Here is a 16,195-nt window from a genome sequence, read left to right as displayed (position 1 = left end):
ACTGACAAGCCTCCTGAGCTTGTCAAAGTTGGCTTTTCTGAAGTCAAGGATTTCTGTGTTGCTGACTGACTTGCCAGCTTTACGGTGGATGGTGAAGGTGATCAGCTCATGGTCGCTGTCACCCAGCTTCCCATCAATCACTACGTCACCTATTAGGTCATCCCCAGTAGCCGGTACCAGGTCGAGCAGCTCTTTGCCTCTTGTTGGCCCATAGACTTCTTGAGTCTGGTAGAGGTCATCCTTGCGCGAGAGGAAGCTTTGCGACTGCTCGGATTTTGCTGAGTGATCCTCCCACGAGAAGTCCGGGTAATTGAAGTCATCCATGACAACCACGGTCCTGGAGCATGCGGCCTCAGCCAGTTCCCAGGCGAACTGCTGGTCAAGCTCAGGATTTTGGGTGGGAAGTCTGTAGTAGATTCCCACTGTTGTGTCCCCTGTGCTGTGTTCCCCACAGAGTTTAACCCACAGGATCTCCAGTTGTCCACCATGGTCGCTAATATCAGCTTGCAGGGACGTGTAGCTTTCCTTAACATAGAGAGCTACTCCCCCGCCCCTTTTTATCTACACGATCCCTCCTGTACAGGGTATAGCCATCTATACCCAAGGTCCAGTCATGGGTGGAGTCCCACCAGGTCTCTGTTATCCCTATGATATCGTAATTATTTGCATTGAGCAGGAGGATGAACTCCTCCTGCTTATTCCCCAATCTTTTGGAGATTTGTTCCACAGAGTACTCATTAGTGGTGTAAAAGAGCTGCTGTGTTTACCCAAACCTAAGATGACTTGGAATTTAATATGATTCCCCACCAATAATTACGTTGCAGAATAATTAGGCTCCAGGAGGGAGTCAGGGAGGCAGGGGGTGGGATTTCCGTCACTATCAGTCTGTGGTCTTCCCCAGCTGCATGCCCCCTCTCCAGCCAAACAAGCCATTCTGGCTTGGTCAGGCAGCAGGTCAGCTCTGGGGCCAGAGCTGGAGCTGAGTTTCTGCCTGCCTTGGGTCCTTACTCAAATACAAGATGAACCCTCCCCATACTGACTGGGGGGAAAACAACCTCGTCTTGGATTCGAGTAAATAGTATAGTTTTTCTTGGTATTGGTTCTTCCCCTTGCTTGCTGCTGCTAAGTTACATTAAAGCCCGATATAATTCACTAAATATTTTGTTTACTTTCTAGGAACCAGTTGCTTTATTTCAGCAAGTATGTGATGTTTTTTCTTGAGTAGATATTGAAATAATTTTGGGGATATGAAGGTTTATATAAAAATGACAGAATATTAAGATGTAAGACACCGTGTGGAAAAAATTAGTATCCTGAATTGGCTTATCACAATTTTTTGTGTGGAATGCTCAGGAATTCCAGAGCTGTGTAATAGATATCTGCCGTCTGTGTGATAACTTACATTTGAAAGGTATGCCTTTAAATCTTCCTCTTTAGGACTAATCTTTCCAACATCTGAGCAGCTTCAACAATTGTCATTTCTTTCTGTGTGTGGGACTTCAGGTGATACGTGTGGACCACCTGTGGACTTTCTTACAATGACTTCTCGGAATGCTGTTTTGGAACTAACAAGCAAACTGTTGGAAAGGGGTGCTTTCTACGTAATTGCCAGGGCTTATTTCTGTTTTGTGAAAAGCCCAAGGATAAAAAGCTGTACAAATTGAGAAATTTTTAGATATAGAAAAGCTTGTTGAATTTTTTTTTAAATCATTCCTCAGAGCCCTTTGTGGTTGGATTTGTGGTTATGGCCAGGGAGATTGCCTTTACAGGATGAATAGTTTTCCCAATAATTTTTTATAAACTTTCTTGCATGACTGTTTTCTAAACATTCAGCCTGGCTGCTGAAGCTGGCCTGTTTTCATGTGTGTGCTCGCCTGTATGACTTGCTCAGATTCTGTAGAACGTAAGTTTTATCCTTTTGGTTACAAAAACAAACTTGGAGTGCTCCTTGGAAGGGTCTGCCTGATGTTGAGTTTTCAGAAACCAAAGCGTCTCACAAATGTGTAAGTAAAAGAGGTTTAAAAAGTTTCTTTCAGTTATGGTATCTCAAACTGGTTAATTCTTTCTACACAACTGGATACTCTTTTCTGTCAAGTTCCTTATTAAGGGGGGCTGGATAACACTGAATAATACAATTTTTGTGGAGAAAGTGAGCCACTTAAATGAACTTTTCTTCACAGGTATATCAGTTTGAATAATGTGGATTTTTAGCAGTAGTGACACGTGTGAATTTAAAGAGACTTTCACAGCGATCTTACCACTATTCTCTTGGTATCCCATTGTCCCCTCCGCGAGTGCTTTTAACCCCCAGTGATTCAGGCATGCCACAGTACTAAATTTGCAAACACTCCCCTCCATCTTCGCTTGTGTGTGAGTGGGAGATCTCTCTCTGATCTCATAAGCCCCAGAGGCATATAACTGCGTTAACTACAACCTTCCATCTCCTCCTGTTTTCTTCAATATCCTTCCACCTTGTTGCATCTTTGTCTATCCCTTCCAGATCAGTTTTTATGTTATCTTCCCATAGTTGTCTTGGTCTACATCAAAGTTTGATACCTTTGAACTCTGCTTCTAAAATCTGCCTCGCAAATGGCTTCTCTTTGTCAGGTCTCATGATACGCCCTTCCGTGTAATTCTTAGCGCTCTTAATTTGCTCAAGTCATCAGGTCTCTTGCAAAGGTTCACAAGCTCTAGAATATATCTTTTCTTCCATACTTCATTTTCTTGTACTGCATCAAATATTTCTTCTTAGCATTTTGTTTTCAAACACCTGCAGCCTTTTTCCATTTCCCTTTGTCAGCATCCAGGATTTACATCCATATAAAATGACAGATTGAACAATTGTACTAAAAAGTTGGATTTTAAGGTTTCTTGAGATTTTCCTTGATGCCATTATTGTATCCAGGCTCACCAGACATATATTAGCACTGTAAATTCTTGCCTTCATTTCTTCAGTTATTTGATTGTCTTAGTGATTTTTTCCTAACTATTTAAATTACTTTACCTTTTCCACACTGTCATTCTCTGTTCTTATCTTCCTGTGATCTTTGGGAAATGCACACAATAAATTGGAGCTTTAAAATTCATGTGAATATTGTGATTTGATTAAATGTAAAGATTCTTTGACCAAAATGTTGTCTCCATTGGCAAATGAACAGTTTGAGGCAGTATTGAAAACTGATTATAATTGCTTTGAATACCATAAAAGACTGTTCTGGCAGAAGAAACACAGTGCTTGCTAGAAGACTATAGTTGCAGTATTTTATTTGTTGACCTATGAAAGTGACCTATGTGAGCTTTTTAAAAATAAATCCCTAGTGTTTTCTCACATAGTATAGACATAATTTTTAACTTTTTAAAATGAAATTTACTACAGTCAAGGCAATTGGATGTCAGGGATGAGTTGTTTTAAATGGGGCCATCTTGCCTTAAGATTTTTGGCTTGATTCAATGTTTACAAATTAATAAAATGGTGCTGTGTCTCTTTACCAGCTTCTTTTGTAATTGGCATTGGCACATCCTTCAAAGGTTCCACAGTGCTTCTGTAATAGTATTCAGCTGTTACCAGTGTCTCTGCCGAAGATTTTATTAAAATAAAGTTGACTGAATCACGCACAATTTATCTTTTCTCAACATTCTTATGGACCACTTCTTTACAGTTTGGCACTAAGCAAAACTGTTTCCAGTAATTACTATATATTTTGCATTATAAATCAATCCTACGTGTATCCTAAAGTGTATTCCATATTTTCAGTTCAGTTTTAGGAAAAATAGGTTTTTTCCCCCGACAGTAAGTTGATAAGTACAGATTAAGGCCTTGAACTGTTGTTGTCTGACAAGAGAAGCATATAACCAGGGAAAAGACCTAAAGGGCTGAATGTACTAAAAATACTAAAATAAAAACTGCAGTGAGAAGAAAATCTTCTTTGGTAATTTTACCATATTCACAGAAAGGCTGCGAGTAGAGTCATCAAGATTGTTGGGAGTCCAGTGGCAGACTGACCCTGCATGTAAGGTGTGTGTGGGTGTATACCCCCCATACACACACTGGTTATTTTGGAGAGGGGAAAAAACATTTGATATACAATTGGAAGAATGTGCTATACCATTCTATACAGAAAAAAACTGCAGGTCACATTCTGGTATGAGCTGAGCAGTACCAGAGTACAGGATTATAAGAGATCTATTTCTGTAGTACTATTTAGTTTCTCTTTGGGTGTATTTTTGAATTGTTGGTATAGCATCAGTGAATATCATAATTCTAGAGCTGTTTGGCTAGATGAGTGAAAAATGCACTTTAGGAGATGTGAAAAAGTTATTTGTCTGTGAACCATAAGAGTTCCAGAGATTGTGCATTGCATTTCAATTGAACAGTCTCCTTTATACCTTATACTAGCACACTAACTTTTATGCACTTTGCATAGTCTCCAGAGATTGAGCCAAGAGTTGCTGCTTAGAGGGGGATATTTCTACATGTGGTTGAAGTTGGCCTCATTGAAGTCAATAACAGTTTTATCATTGACTTCCAGGAGGTCAGATTTTCACTCGCTGAATCTAATATTTTTTTTAGTTTTACCCATTTAATCTATACTTTTAGAATCTCATCAGAATTGCCTTTTTATGTATGCCTTTCCAATAAATGTAGAAAGTTATTCCCTTCCTCTCCAAAAAAGATTCCCCCCCCCCCCCAAGTGATCATTTTGGAAGGGGAATCAGCAAAAAAAAAAAAAATCTTGTAGAATTCCAGTAGTCCAGTCATATATATAATAAGTCTGCATTTTTAGGGGACCTTTTTATGACTGGAAATCATTTTTGAGTTGCTTAGGATGAAATGTAGCCTGAAGGTCACTTGTCTAATTTTGATGTTTGATCGCCATCTTTAAAAATGACAGTCATGACTAATGAGATGAATAAATATTGATATCTCGAGGCCTATAAGGCCATTTTTTGATTTTCTAAGCCACTTTAAATAAATATTGCAATAACCTACAAACTTCCTTTCTCTTTTGATGAGTAATGACCCATTATTTGGGAGCTCTATCCTTTAAATGCAAAAACCATCGGTATTGACCACTTTTTTTGGGAATGCAATAAGCGTACTTGTTTCCAATGGAAAGTTTTACCATTTATTGCTTCAAAGTTGCATTTAATTAATTAGTCACGTATTATTTTATTAATAAAATATATAAATGATTATGGAACACATTTAAGTAAAATAAAACACTTCAACTCAAATTTGAAGTCAATTCTGTGACATGGCATACACTGGATATTCTCAGTCTAGGTATTCTTCTTCTGTACCGTCGTTTTCAGATGACTGTAGAACAGTAGCTTTAATTGACTCATCTGAAAGGCCATTTTCATTGTTTAGTGGTAAGTTCATTCCATCCGGCAATCTACTTTTAGTATGTCACAGGTTCTAACGCATCCAGCACTGACGTCCACCCACAGTTTGTTGGATCAAGAGTTTGTGCATGTTGTGAATTTCTCCATTCATAGACTTGCAAGTGAGCTTGGAGGCAGTACTGTTTGAAGGAGTCATGGTCCAGAGGAAGTTTTGCAGAATCGTAGTGTGCCATTTTTCACCGTTTATGTGCACAAGCAGTGGACAAACTATTGCTTACAGGGTAATTGTAAAGTATTTTGACAGTGAATAAAGCCAGTTTATCAAAAAGATCTTCAGTGAGCTTTATGCACATAAGATTTTTTGATTATAAGATTCTCTTCACAAATGCCACTTTACCACAACTAGAGAAACCTTCCACTGTGTGTACTCCAGTGAATCTACAAACTCCAGGAGCAGCAGATGCCTTGTAAATAGTAAAGTAAATAGCTATAGTAGTATGATGGTGTGTCTCCTGGTTTCTTCTTGTACATGGACATATCTTGCTTAGTCACATGACTGGTGTAGGAAGCAACATTTGAGCTGCATGGAAGAGCACCCTTGTGTGAGCCTCACATGGAGATTTCAATACAAAGTCCACACCATTGTTCTCTGGATTTTAAATCATAGCAGACAAGATTCATTGTGAAGTACAGGCCACTGTGGTGGAAGTAAGAATTTCAAGAGGAAATATTGTAGTCTCATTTTGTTAAAAAGCTTTGATAGAAATGAGTGGTAGGATGTTCCAGTAGGCATTTGCTGGTCAGAAACAGGGTAGACGTTGGGAACAACAATGGCTTTGAGTGATGCTGCTGCTCATTCTGTTTTGTACTAGTCTTCAACAGTTCTTCATCATAAACACCATTATTGAAGTGAAATGCCACTGCTTGTGGTTGTCGGCCAGTGACGTACTTGAAGAGACTGAGGGCATGTCTAGCTTGGTGGTACTTTATTCAGTATCATTCCAACATCTATTAATGCATGATAATGTGATGGTGGTGAGATCATTTGGAGGCTCATCTATGTTATGAACTTTGATTTGACAGGTTTGTGGAATATCCCATCTGCTAAAAAGAGCAAAAGGCTCACAGAGGTAATTCTGTATTGCCTGATTTCTTTAAAGTCATGGTAGTCTCTTCTGTTGGTGAGAAGGTCAATGATTTGTTTCATTGCGGTGTGGTCAACTGTTTTCCTACACTCTTGCTTGATCTTATTTGCTGTTGTCTTTGTGACAAAGGTCTTGCATTTCCTTGTGATAAGTGTCATGTATTGACTTAGCTCCAGAAGAAAATCTCTCCAGAATGTTTCCGCCATCACATTATCTTAAGCATGAGATGTGTGGAGACTCTTCCTTACCTCTTCTGTTGCTGGCTCTCCAGAGCAAAGGGAATGAAGAGTTGGTTGATTCAGATCCCATTGGCTTGTGTCCGATTCTTCCACAGCTGTCTTTACAGCGTCAGCAAATTTTCAGTGGAACACCAAACTCCTCATAAGGAGACCTGTTACATGCACAAAGGTTTGTTAGGTCTTCAACCTCACCAGGGTTCTGTATGATTTGGGACAACGCAAGGGGTAATTTCCCTGGACATTGGCCTGCAGCCTGGCCCCATCGAGAAGTATACCACTATCAATGAAAACTTAACACTAAGTGAAAGGTTAACAAGAATATATTATCAAGGTAAGGATAGAAAAATACAACAATAATAAATCCAAATTACAACAATGAACCAGTCAATAGAGAGTTAAGACAACATTATATACTATAAGAGATATCGGAAAGAATCAATGCAGGCCTGTCACCAGTGGTGGCTGGCAAGATCACTCTGAAGCTGACGGGCCTGTCAGCTTGTCACAGAGTGCCTATTCCCTAGAGGATTTCTATCTTTTCCTCATTTGTAGTGAGTACTCAATACCTCCAAAGGGATGGGTGATACTTTACCATCCAAAGGCATGCAGGAGAATACAGATGGGTAGAGGATGGCTCTGTCTATGAGTGTATACCTTCACGAATGGATGGAGTTCAGTTACACACTCCACTCAAGCACCTCTCCTGCTAATCACATATGAGCAGGTGTCACACCACATGCTCATCAAGGGACTCAGTTTCTCACATGCTTTCAGTCCCAATTGGACGCAATGCACACTGACACTAACTTAGTCACTCTCCCAGGCAAGCACCTAGCCACCACACAGGCTCACGATGCACACAGACTCAATTACTTCCTCAGTGGCTCTCCAACCTGACAGGTTTTATAGTATCCACTTCATGCCACCTGTCAATCATATGCCAGAACCAGTTACTAGACAGACCCTTCTGTCATTCATTTGTCCATCACATTACTGACCAATCTGTTGGGTTGTTACCTCAGGTAAGTATTTCATGCCACACTTTACATTGGAAACATGTTCCCTCCAAAGTCAACTTATATAATACAGGATGATTGCGCATGCTTGTCAGTCCTATGTAGGTCAATGGGTCCATAAGTTCAAGAGTTCACTCTTCTCCATCCGGGATACTGCAGCTGGGGTTAACAGAGTCCATCTCCATTCTTGACGGACCCAGTTCTGGATGGTGATACAAGGGTTGCTTGAAATGAGCCACCTGTTTTAGTTGTTTTCTTAACCACATAATAACTGGTTTACTGTGTATGTTGGTTGCAACCATGGATAGATTCTTGGTAAATCCAATCCAGCCCCTACTTCTTCTGTTCTTGGATTCTTTGTTTATGGTCATTGAAATGACATAGTGTGGAGGCAGTTTGCTGTAAGTCTTTCTAGTCAATGAAAATGAAAACATAGCTAAGTGCACTATTTCATCTTCTCTCAATGTTGTCATTTGCCAGTAATACAAGGACAGGTATTTTAGATAGTTGACATTTCCATTAGATGCTAACAGGGGAAGCATTCTATGGCAAGTCAATAAGTACTCTTTGAAATTCATTCCACTCCTCACACAATGGTAATGTTGAAAGAGGATTTCAACATCAGTGATATAAGACAGAAAATACTTAGCCATATCTGATTCATAACTGTGCACTTTAAACATTGAATGTACCAATTAGAAAAGTGACCCCCAAGCTAAATTTCTGTCTTATGAATTTCAAAAATAAAAAATAAAAATAAAAAAGTTCCCTTGGAAAAGATGTACGGGCTTTATATGTGTGACTGGACTATAGGTCTGTTTCATCTGAGGCTCATAACATCTACCAGAAGTGGGTGTCATGTTCATATCTCATAATGTATTCCTCAAACCATACTTCAACCAGTTTCATTTGTTTCATAGAGCATTTCCCTGAGCTGGAAACAGTGATGAAGAGTTAAAGGAGATACTCTTAGTCTATTCTGAATCTCACGTTAGCTCTTCCTGTTTGTTGAGCTGGAAGAAAGAGTGGCTTTTTAAACGGATTCTATGTTTGTTCAGTAAATTTAAATTGAATTTTCTGTTGGTGGTACATGGAGTTTATTGGATGCTGACACCCCCCACCCCCCATTTAAATTGACTTTTGGTTGAATTCCACCATGTGCTGTGCTGGTTTGCTGTATTGCTTACTCATGTTGGCTACTAACTATAAATGTTGTACATTTCAGTACAGTCTGTTTGCAAGTCTTTCTTTGTTTCCATTCCTCTAAGGAACTTAACAATTTTTAGAACCTGCCCTCTTTTTTTTTTCTTCCTTGTTTTGTCTTTCTGTTCTGTCTTTTATTTCTTTCCTTCAATCAGGTGTTTGGATTGGTAGAAACAGTGAAAAGGGGGAACCTACCTGTATTTCTAAATGCTTGCTGTTATCACAACAGGATTTTAAGTTTTGGATGCTGCATTGATCAGGCTAAGTGGTAACAGAAGAAAGCAGAAGCAATCTAGTTTTACATTTTTTACTTTGAAACATTCTACATAAATTGGGAAAATTATAAGTCACTGAAAGCAGGGTACTTAACAGAGTTGTCGGTTAACCTTATAAAAATATATGTACTGCTAATAGATTGCTCAGTCAAATATTTTTCTTCAAAAAGAATTTTAAGGTACATTTTAGCTTTTCATGTAGTGTTCTATAGACAGCATGTTGTAAATTTGGCTTTTTTATTTTCACTGTTGAAAAAGCACAGCCTCTGATGGATTTACCAGAGTAAAAGGCCAGATCCAGTGGCAAGCAGCCAGTGCAGTTGTCCAGGCCCCAGCCACGGTGAGCCTTACCAGGCCAGAGTAGTTTTAAGTCATCCAGTATGCAGATGTGGGCACTGGTAGCATAACATTGAGTGGGCAAGTGGAGCACCAGCTCTAGGTACCCACTTAAAGGGGGCACCAGAATCGCAGCTTCCTTTGGAAGTTGTTGGTGCTGGAGCAGCCACCCTTCTCCTAACGCAGAGTGTTTTGCCTAGGTTTCAAAATTAGTGGGCGCCTCTATTCTCCTATCTAACATCCGCTCTAGATCTTAGTAATGTACAACTAACTATGTTCACTGCATAGTTTCATGTCTTATAACTGAAAATTCCTTCTTTGGGTATATGACTGCTGAAAAGCTCTGGACCTGCCATAGTACTTATTGGATTTGTGTATTGTTGGTTGTTGGGTTATTCTGTTTGTTCTTTTTCCCTTCCAGTTTTTCTGTTGTAATTTGATGTACAAAATGTCATGCTTTATCATGTGTAAAAAAGCTTTCATCCATATTGGTTGTTACAATGTTTATCTACAGATTTCTTATAAGAGATGTATGCATGTTTGTGGGAGGGGAGTTAGATTTAAGTAATAATAAAAAAGTGCTGTTCAAAAAGGTTTAGGTGTTTTGACAGTTGTTGCTTGATTTCTTTTAATTGTATACAATATTCATATATAAATAATAGATTACCTGAGGCAGCCAGTAAAAGAATCAAAATAGACACATTTGTTTCCCAACTTTTCCTAATTTTTTCCCCAAGTAAATGGCTTTTGTAGTGTGCCCAAGAGGAGGTCCTCAAATTCAAATATAGATTTCAGGAACATACATGATGCACTGATTTTGAATGATTTTTCACGTCTAATGTTTTGTTTTCCTTCTGGTTTTTTTTGTCTTGCATTAGTAACTGAAGTCCATGTACCTCAAAATGTTTCTTCTGATGTTCTGCTGGAGCATTCTTTACCTTCTGCTTGCCTTGTTCCTTCTGAATCCTTCATTTTATCAGGTGATAATGTAGTGACAGCTGTTCAAACAGGCAACAGCATTTTAAATCCAGCTGTTATTAAAGAACAGGTAAAAACAATCTGTTTTTTTATTACAGTAAATGAATGTATTTAGTCTCTTGGCATTGTATTTTTTCTTATCAAATTAGAGATTATTTTGTTTTTCCTAAGGGACAAAAGTTGACCATTGAGTGTATTTGAAGGGTATATTTTCAAAATAAATGTATCAGTTACCCATCTAAATATTAAATATGAAATTAAGTACCTTTGAATTCTTTGAAATGGCAGAAGATATATTTTAAAATTTTATCAACCTACATATTTTCAGTGTATCAGTATTTTCTTAGAGGATTTATTTTTATGTGATTTTGTTATTCGTTGCAATACTTTTTTGTGGCTCTCAATAAAAATAAGTTCATTAAGATGTGTAGTTCATTTAGAAAAATTGTGTAAAAAATTTTTAAAAAATTTTAAAAATTGTTCAAAGGGGTAATAATGCTGAAATACGGGAGATCTTAGTAATAATGTTCCTTAGGGGAAAGATTGCTGATAAAGCTACTAAAGATTTCAGAAATAGACCCTTTTATGAATGTCATATCTACTAGCTTTGGGATTAGACAGTTTCTGATGTGTTCTTAAAACGCTAACAATTACGGTCTCCTGCCCACACGTGTTATGTTTGTTCTGAGTCATTTGAAGCTTTGGGCTATCTTGTAAATACCTTTGCTCATAATTAATAGTATATTGCTCCATCAGCTTCCATGAGGTTACTCATGGTTCAGTTAATTAGGTGCCACTAGTCTGGCTATTGGTCAAATCATATTCTAATGGCTTTTCAGAAGCATTTTTTTTTGTGGCAGTGTTTTGGAGACTACTTTGTTTAACCAATGTATAATGTACAGGTTGATATTTAAAGACTAATGCTGGAAATATAAATTGTCCTTTAAATGGCTACTGCACATTTACACACAGGATGTACCAGTTGATGATGCTTCAGCAATAGAACCACAGCCAATACTGACCACTGAAATGATCAAACGCCCCTTCCTATCTCTCCCTTTACATTCAATTGTAAAGCTGTAAAAGGGGCTGGGGGGAGCAGGAATGTGACGGGGGACAGAGCACTCTAGCCACCTCAGTTCTTTCCAGATTTCAGCAGCCAAGGATTTGGAACTGATCTGACCCTTTGCCTGGGTCACTTTTTAAAATAAGAGGTGGTGCCTCTTTCATACGTTGCTTTACGTTAATTTAGAATTGTATATAGTTAAAATTTTAAATAAGTTTTTAGTAGTTTGGGAATGATGTATAACTCACAATATATTTACAACAGTACTACAGCTTTTAGAAAAAGAAAATGTAAGTCAGCTAAACTAAGTTAGTGTAAATACTCAATAGTGTTCATTGCTAGTGCTGGTTGTGTAGAGAATTTTTGTGGATTGTGGGCACCTGCTCATAGACCTATTTGTAAACAAACTTTATACAAATATTGTAAGTCTTGTTTAAGGGCCAGAAAGAAGAGTTGCTCAATCTTAGATGAATTCCTTATGTGTGGGTATAGGAAGAGGCCACTTGCTAGAGAAACGAAGGTTATTTACTTGTAACCAAGAGTTTGAAATAGACTTTGCATATTCATACTCCTGAGGGAACTCATTAGATGGACACACCATGAGTACTTCAGTGGGCTCTTCTAGCTAAGGTTCCACTACCATAGCTCTGCACTACCTGGGTGGGAATGTGCAAAGTCCAACTTCAAGAACTTTTGATTGCAAGCAACTGCTTTAATTTTCAAAGGTCTTAATTTAAATAACTTCAAAATATCTGTTGTTTATTATTTGGCACCAAACAGTGTACTTTTGTTTCTCTTTTGAATTAGGTTAGGTTGTCAGCTGGTTCTTCCATGGATATCCCAATTCCCTCTTTTAGTTTACCTGGTGAAAAATCTTTAGTAATATCAACCATCTCTGTAGCTGATGAACAGCGAGAGGGGTCAAATGGATCAAAGAGCTGCCTTCAACAAACAGTTGCAAGTCTAGAGACTAAACTCAAAGTTGCTGAAGAAGAAAAATGCAGAATTAAAAAGGTATGACTTCTAGAGCAGGTAGTGACACCCAAGTTTGAGTAACTAATGCTTTCCTTTATTATATCCTGTTTCAGTTATAACTTTGCCAAATGTCAGCTGTTCAGGCTAAGATTTCTTCATAAAGATGGTGTCTTTCTTTGGATGAATTTTCATTGTAGGCCTTGCCAGAGAGGGCTCAGCCTATTCTAAAAGTGAGGTTAGGGAAAAGTATATTACCTTTTTAACATGTTTAATATTTTTACACGCATTGTCCATGCAAGTTTTAACATTATCACTCTCCAGAGGAAAGAGGAGAGGTGCCCTTGCTGCCCCTGCCAATCTCATGTTCTGTACAGGTTCATTAAAGCCTTGCAGCTAAATTCTTATGATTCTGTCTGCATTCAGCATGCTACAGCTCTGAGTTGAGAGAAGCATTTTGTGGCAAAATGTCCTGCTCATCTACTGAGGGCTACTATGATGCTGGAATTGAGTGGAGTAACTGTATTTCCAGTACATCATTTGCCTAGCATCCATCTAATAAATATCAGGGTAGCATGGAAGAGGAAGAGGAATTGGCTTGGTTGAAAGGCAGAAGGCTTGAGATGTGAGGGCAGGCTGGGGACAGGATGGGGACTGATAGGAGCTGTTAAAGGAGATAAGCTATAAGTGGAGGGGAAGTACAATACGTATGTATTGAAGGAGAGACGCTATGAAATAGGGACAGGGGGTAGCCTTCAGAGAAAGCAGAAGGACAGAAAGGCAGAAGGGTCTGTAATCTTTTCTGCACAGTTGAATTTAAGGTTTTGAGTTGGTTTCTTTCTATATAACAAGTATTTGTAAGACCCACTGCCAGTACTGTCTGTCTCATTCCCTTGTATTGGTTCACATGGGAGACATCAGTCTGCTGTTGTCACCAGTTGATCTGTCAATACAAAGAGGAACTGCTGAAGGTATGGCCCCCTCTAGACATTTAGGTAAAGGCAGTATTGGATTTGATATGCATGGCAGGAGGTATGATTGGTGGATCCAGCATCAGATCCAGTCATGCTTTATTGTCAATACAGGAGGAGCCCATGTGCTGCTGAGACTGCAGCCCTGTGGCTGATGAGGTTTGCAGCCCCAGAAGCATCTCCTGTGGGTATAGGACACCACAGGGGAGCACCTGGACACACATTCAGTTAATGACATGATAAGAACAAGCCACAAAGTCATTGCACTTTTTTGTGGAATAACTTTGTGGATTATTCCTTGTTTTATCACGTGATTAATTGGTTGAACATGCTGCTGGATCACAGCTTAAGACATGATTAACTAGTTAATCACGTCTTAAGTCTACCATGTAGATGGGACCTTAGGTTCTAAGGGTGCATATACATGTGCTCTGGGGTGGAAGAGGGTGGGGAGGAGGAGAGGCATTTTAATTACTCTAATTCAACAAGTTTTAGTTAAAGTGCCCCCACCACCATTTTGAAATGTGGGACACTGAAGGCATGAGAGACTGCAGCATGCATATTACGTGCTACAGCACAGATTAATTGAGTGTGCTCCAATGTGTTCTAATCAGGATGTGTTGGAGCACGTGTATAGGCATCCTAAGTTTTTAGCCCTAATACTGAAGCATATGGAGATCCTTGTGGCTCTGCATGATGGAATTTCTGGGTTTTAATTTTTTTTTCAAAAACTTAGAAGATTTAAAATTCTTTTCACTTTATAATTTAAAATAGTAAACCCAGACATTAAAAATAGGGTAATATTGCAATTAGTTTCTTGCAATCTTCAGACTGAGCAACCTAAATTGAAGAATACAGTTGACAATGCAGGCCTTACTCCATCTCCATTTACAAAATAAGGATAATAATACTAGCTTGCCTTATCTCACATAGATATGCTGTAAGATGGCTCTGACTTGGTTGGGGAATGGCTTGAGCTCAATAAGTTTTTAGGATATAGGCAGCTGCTTTGGATCCTCTGAGGATGCATGACTGTTGAGGCAGAAGGTAGAAGTTACTATAGACAGTGAGCAGGGCACTTGTTTTTTGTCCATTTTAGAAAATTTCTCAATGGTGAATGAGCACTCTAGAAAAATCTAGATAGGTAGTCAGTGCTGCTACATAGTCTGCATTTGCAAGAAGCATCCAGAAAGAGCACTTTCAGAGGTCAAACAAGTTCCTGAAATTTCCAGAGGACTGCACACTTGCACTTCTAAAAGCATGTAACGTATTTGGTTTTATCTTTGAATGTTAGGAATTAGAAGATTTGATGGAAAAACACAGTGTCCTAGAAATCAGTTTCCTGAAAGATAAAGAAGATAAATTCATCTCACACCAAGATCATTACAAAGAGCTCCAGGTAATTCTGCTTCTTTCTCATATTTAATACCTAGCAAGTATACTACCTTGTAGTTTTGATCAATAGCCCTGACAGAAAGTAGAGGTGCACTGATGGATTGGTCCAATATTGGATTGGGACCAATGTAAAGAAAATTGGCTGTATTGGAAATCGGTCTGATGTGGCTTTTAATTTGGCCAATAAATGCCCATGCTTGCATGTAACCATAGTGCAGCATGTAGGAAGTGAGGAGCACAGCCTGGCAGTGTGGAGAACTGTATGCAGATGGTAAGTCTGTTGTTGTGAAAGGGGAGGGGGGAGGAAAGGAGTGGGGGAGGCAGTTCAAGGCCCTCACAGTGAGGAAGGGAATGGGGCCAGGACAGGGGCTGGGGTAGGTGCAGGATGGAGCCACGCTGGGGGGTGTGGGTAGGGGGAGTAGCTCCAGCTGCTGCACGCACCCCAGGAGGACATGGTGGGGGCATGCCCATGGATTTCCATGGGGTGCGGGTGAAGTAGGCTGCAGCTGCAGGCTGGGGCTGGGGCCATACCGGTTCTTTCCAGTGCAAGTGGGGGGGCGTTGGGCCATGGCTGTACTCAGGATGGGCAGTGGTGGCACTGGGAGGGGGGACTGGGGGGTTAATTTTGGGGTTCCTACAGACTCCCACCTGTAATCCCTCTCCCAGTGCTATCGCTGCCTACCCCAAGCACAGTCTGGCTCAGCCCCCACCGGGAAGAGTCTGGTACTGCCCTGGCTCCAGCCCATCCTGCCCTGCCCCGCCCCACATGCAAATCTGGGGGCACATGCCACCCCCTGGTGCCCTTCTGGGGTGCATGCAGTGGTGTGAGCCAGCCCGCTCTCCCCGTGCCCCCAAGACTAAACGTGGCTCTATCTCACGCCCCGCTCCACCCCACCCGGGTAGTCTCTGCCCCAGCCCCATTCCTTCCCTCGCTGCAGGGGCCTTGATCTGCCTTCCCACACCCCTTCCCTCCCTCCCTCCTCCCCTTTCACCACAACAGACTTACCAGCTGGAAGCAGCTCCTCAACCTGATGGGCTGTGTATCGAAAATTGGATCAGTATTGGTTTATATACCTCCTTAAAAATAAGGTATTGGTATCAACCCCCAAAATCTCTATTGGTGCATCCTAACAAGATGCCTTTGAAGCCAGTAAGAGAATTTACATTCATTTTAGTAGTCTTTAGATCAGGCTCTATATTTCTACACTACACTGCTCGTCAAGACTGACTGGGGAAGGGAAGGTGGCAGGCAG

General features: G+C 39.9%; 1 protein-coding gene across 4 annotated transcripts in view; it reads left to right on the top strand.

The window, feature by feature from the left end:
- Positions 1-16,195, top strand: part of CCDC91 (coiled-coil domain containing 91) — a 340,351-nt gene that overhangs the window by 48,850 nt on the left and 275,306 nt on the right. For all 4 annotated transcript variants that reach the window (XM_019544238.1, XM_019544237.1, XM_019544236.1 and 1 more), the window contains exons 4-6: positions 10,439-10,608; positions 12,412-12,618; positions 14,842-14,946. In XM_019544238.1, the coding sequence (XP_019399783.1) occupies positions 10,439-10,608; positions 12,412-12,618; positions 14,842-14,946 (482 nt within the window). The remainder of the gene's footprint in view (positions 1-10,438; positions 10,609-12,411; positions 12,619-14,841; positions 14,947-16,195) is intronic.

Source organism: Crocodylus porosus, unplaced genomic scaffold (assembly GCF_001723895.1).
Source record: "Crocodylus porosus isolate Cpor-Errol unplaced genomic scaffold, CroPor_comp1, whole genome shotgun sequence".
In the NCBI taxonomy this organism is placed as follows: Eukaryota; Metazoa; Chordata; order Crocodylia; family Crocodylidae; genus Crocodylus; species Crocodylus porosus.
This window is presented reverse-complemented; position numbering and strand designations above follow the sequence as displayed.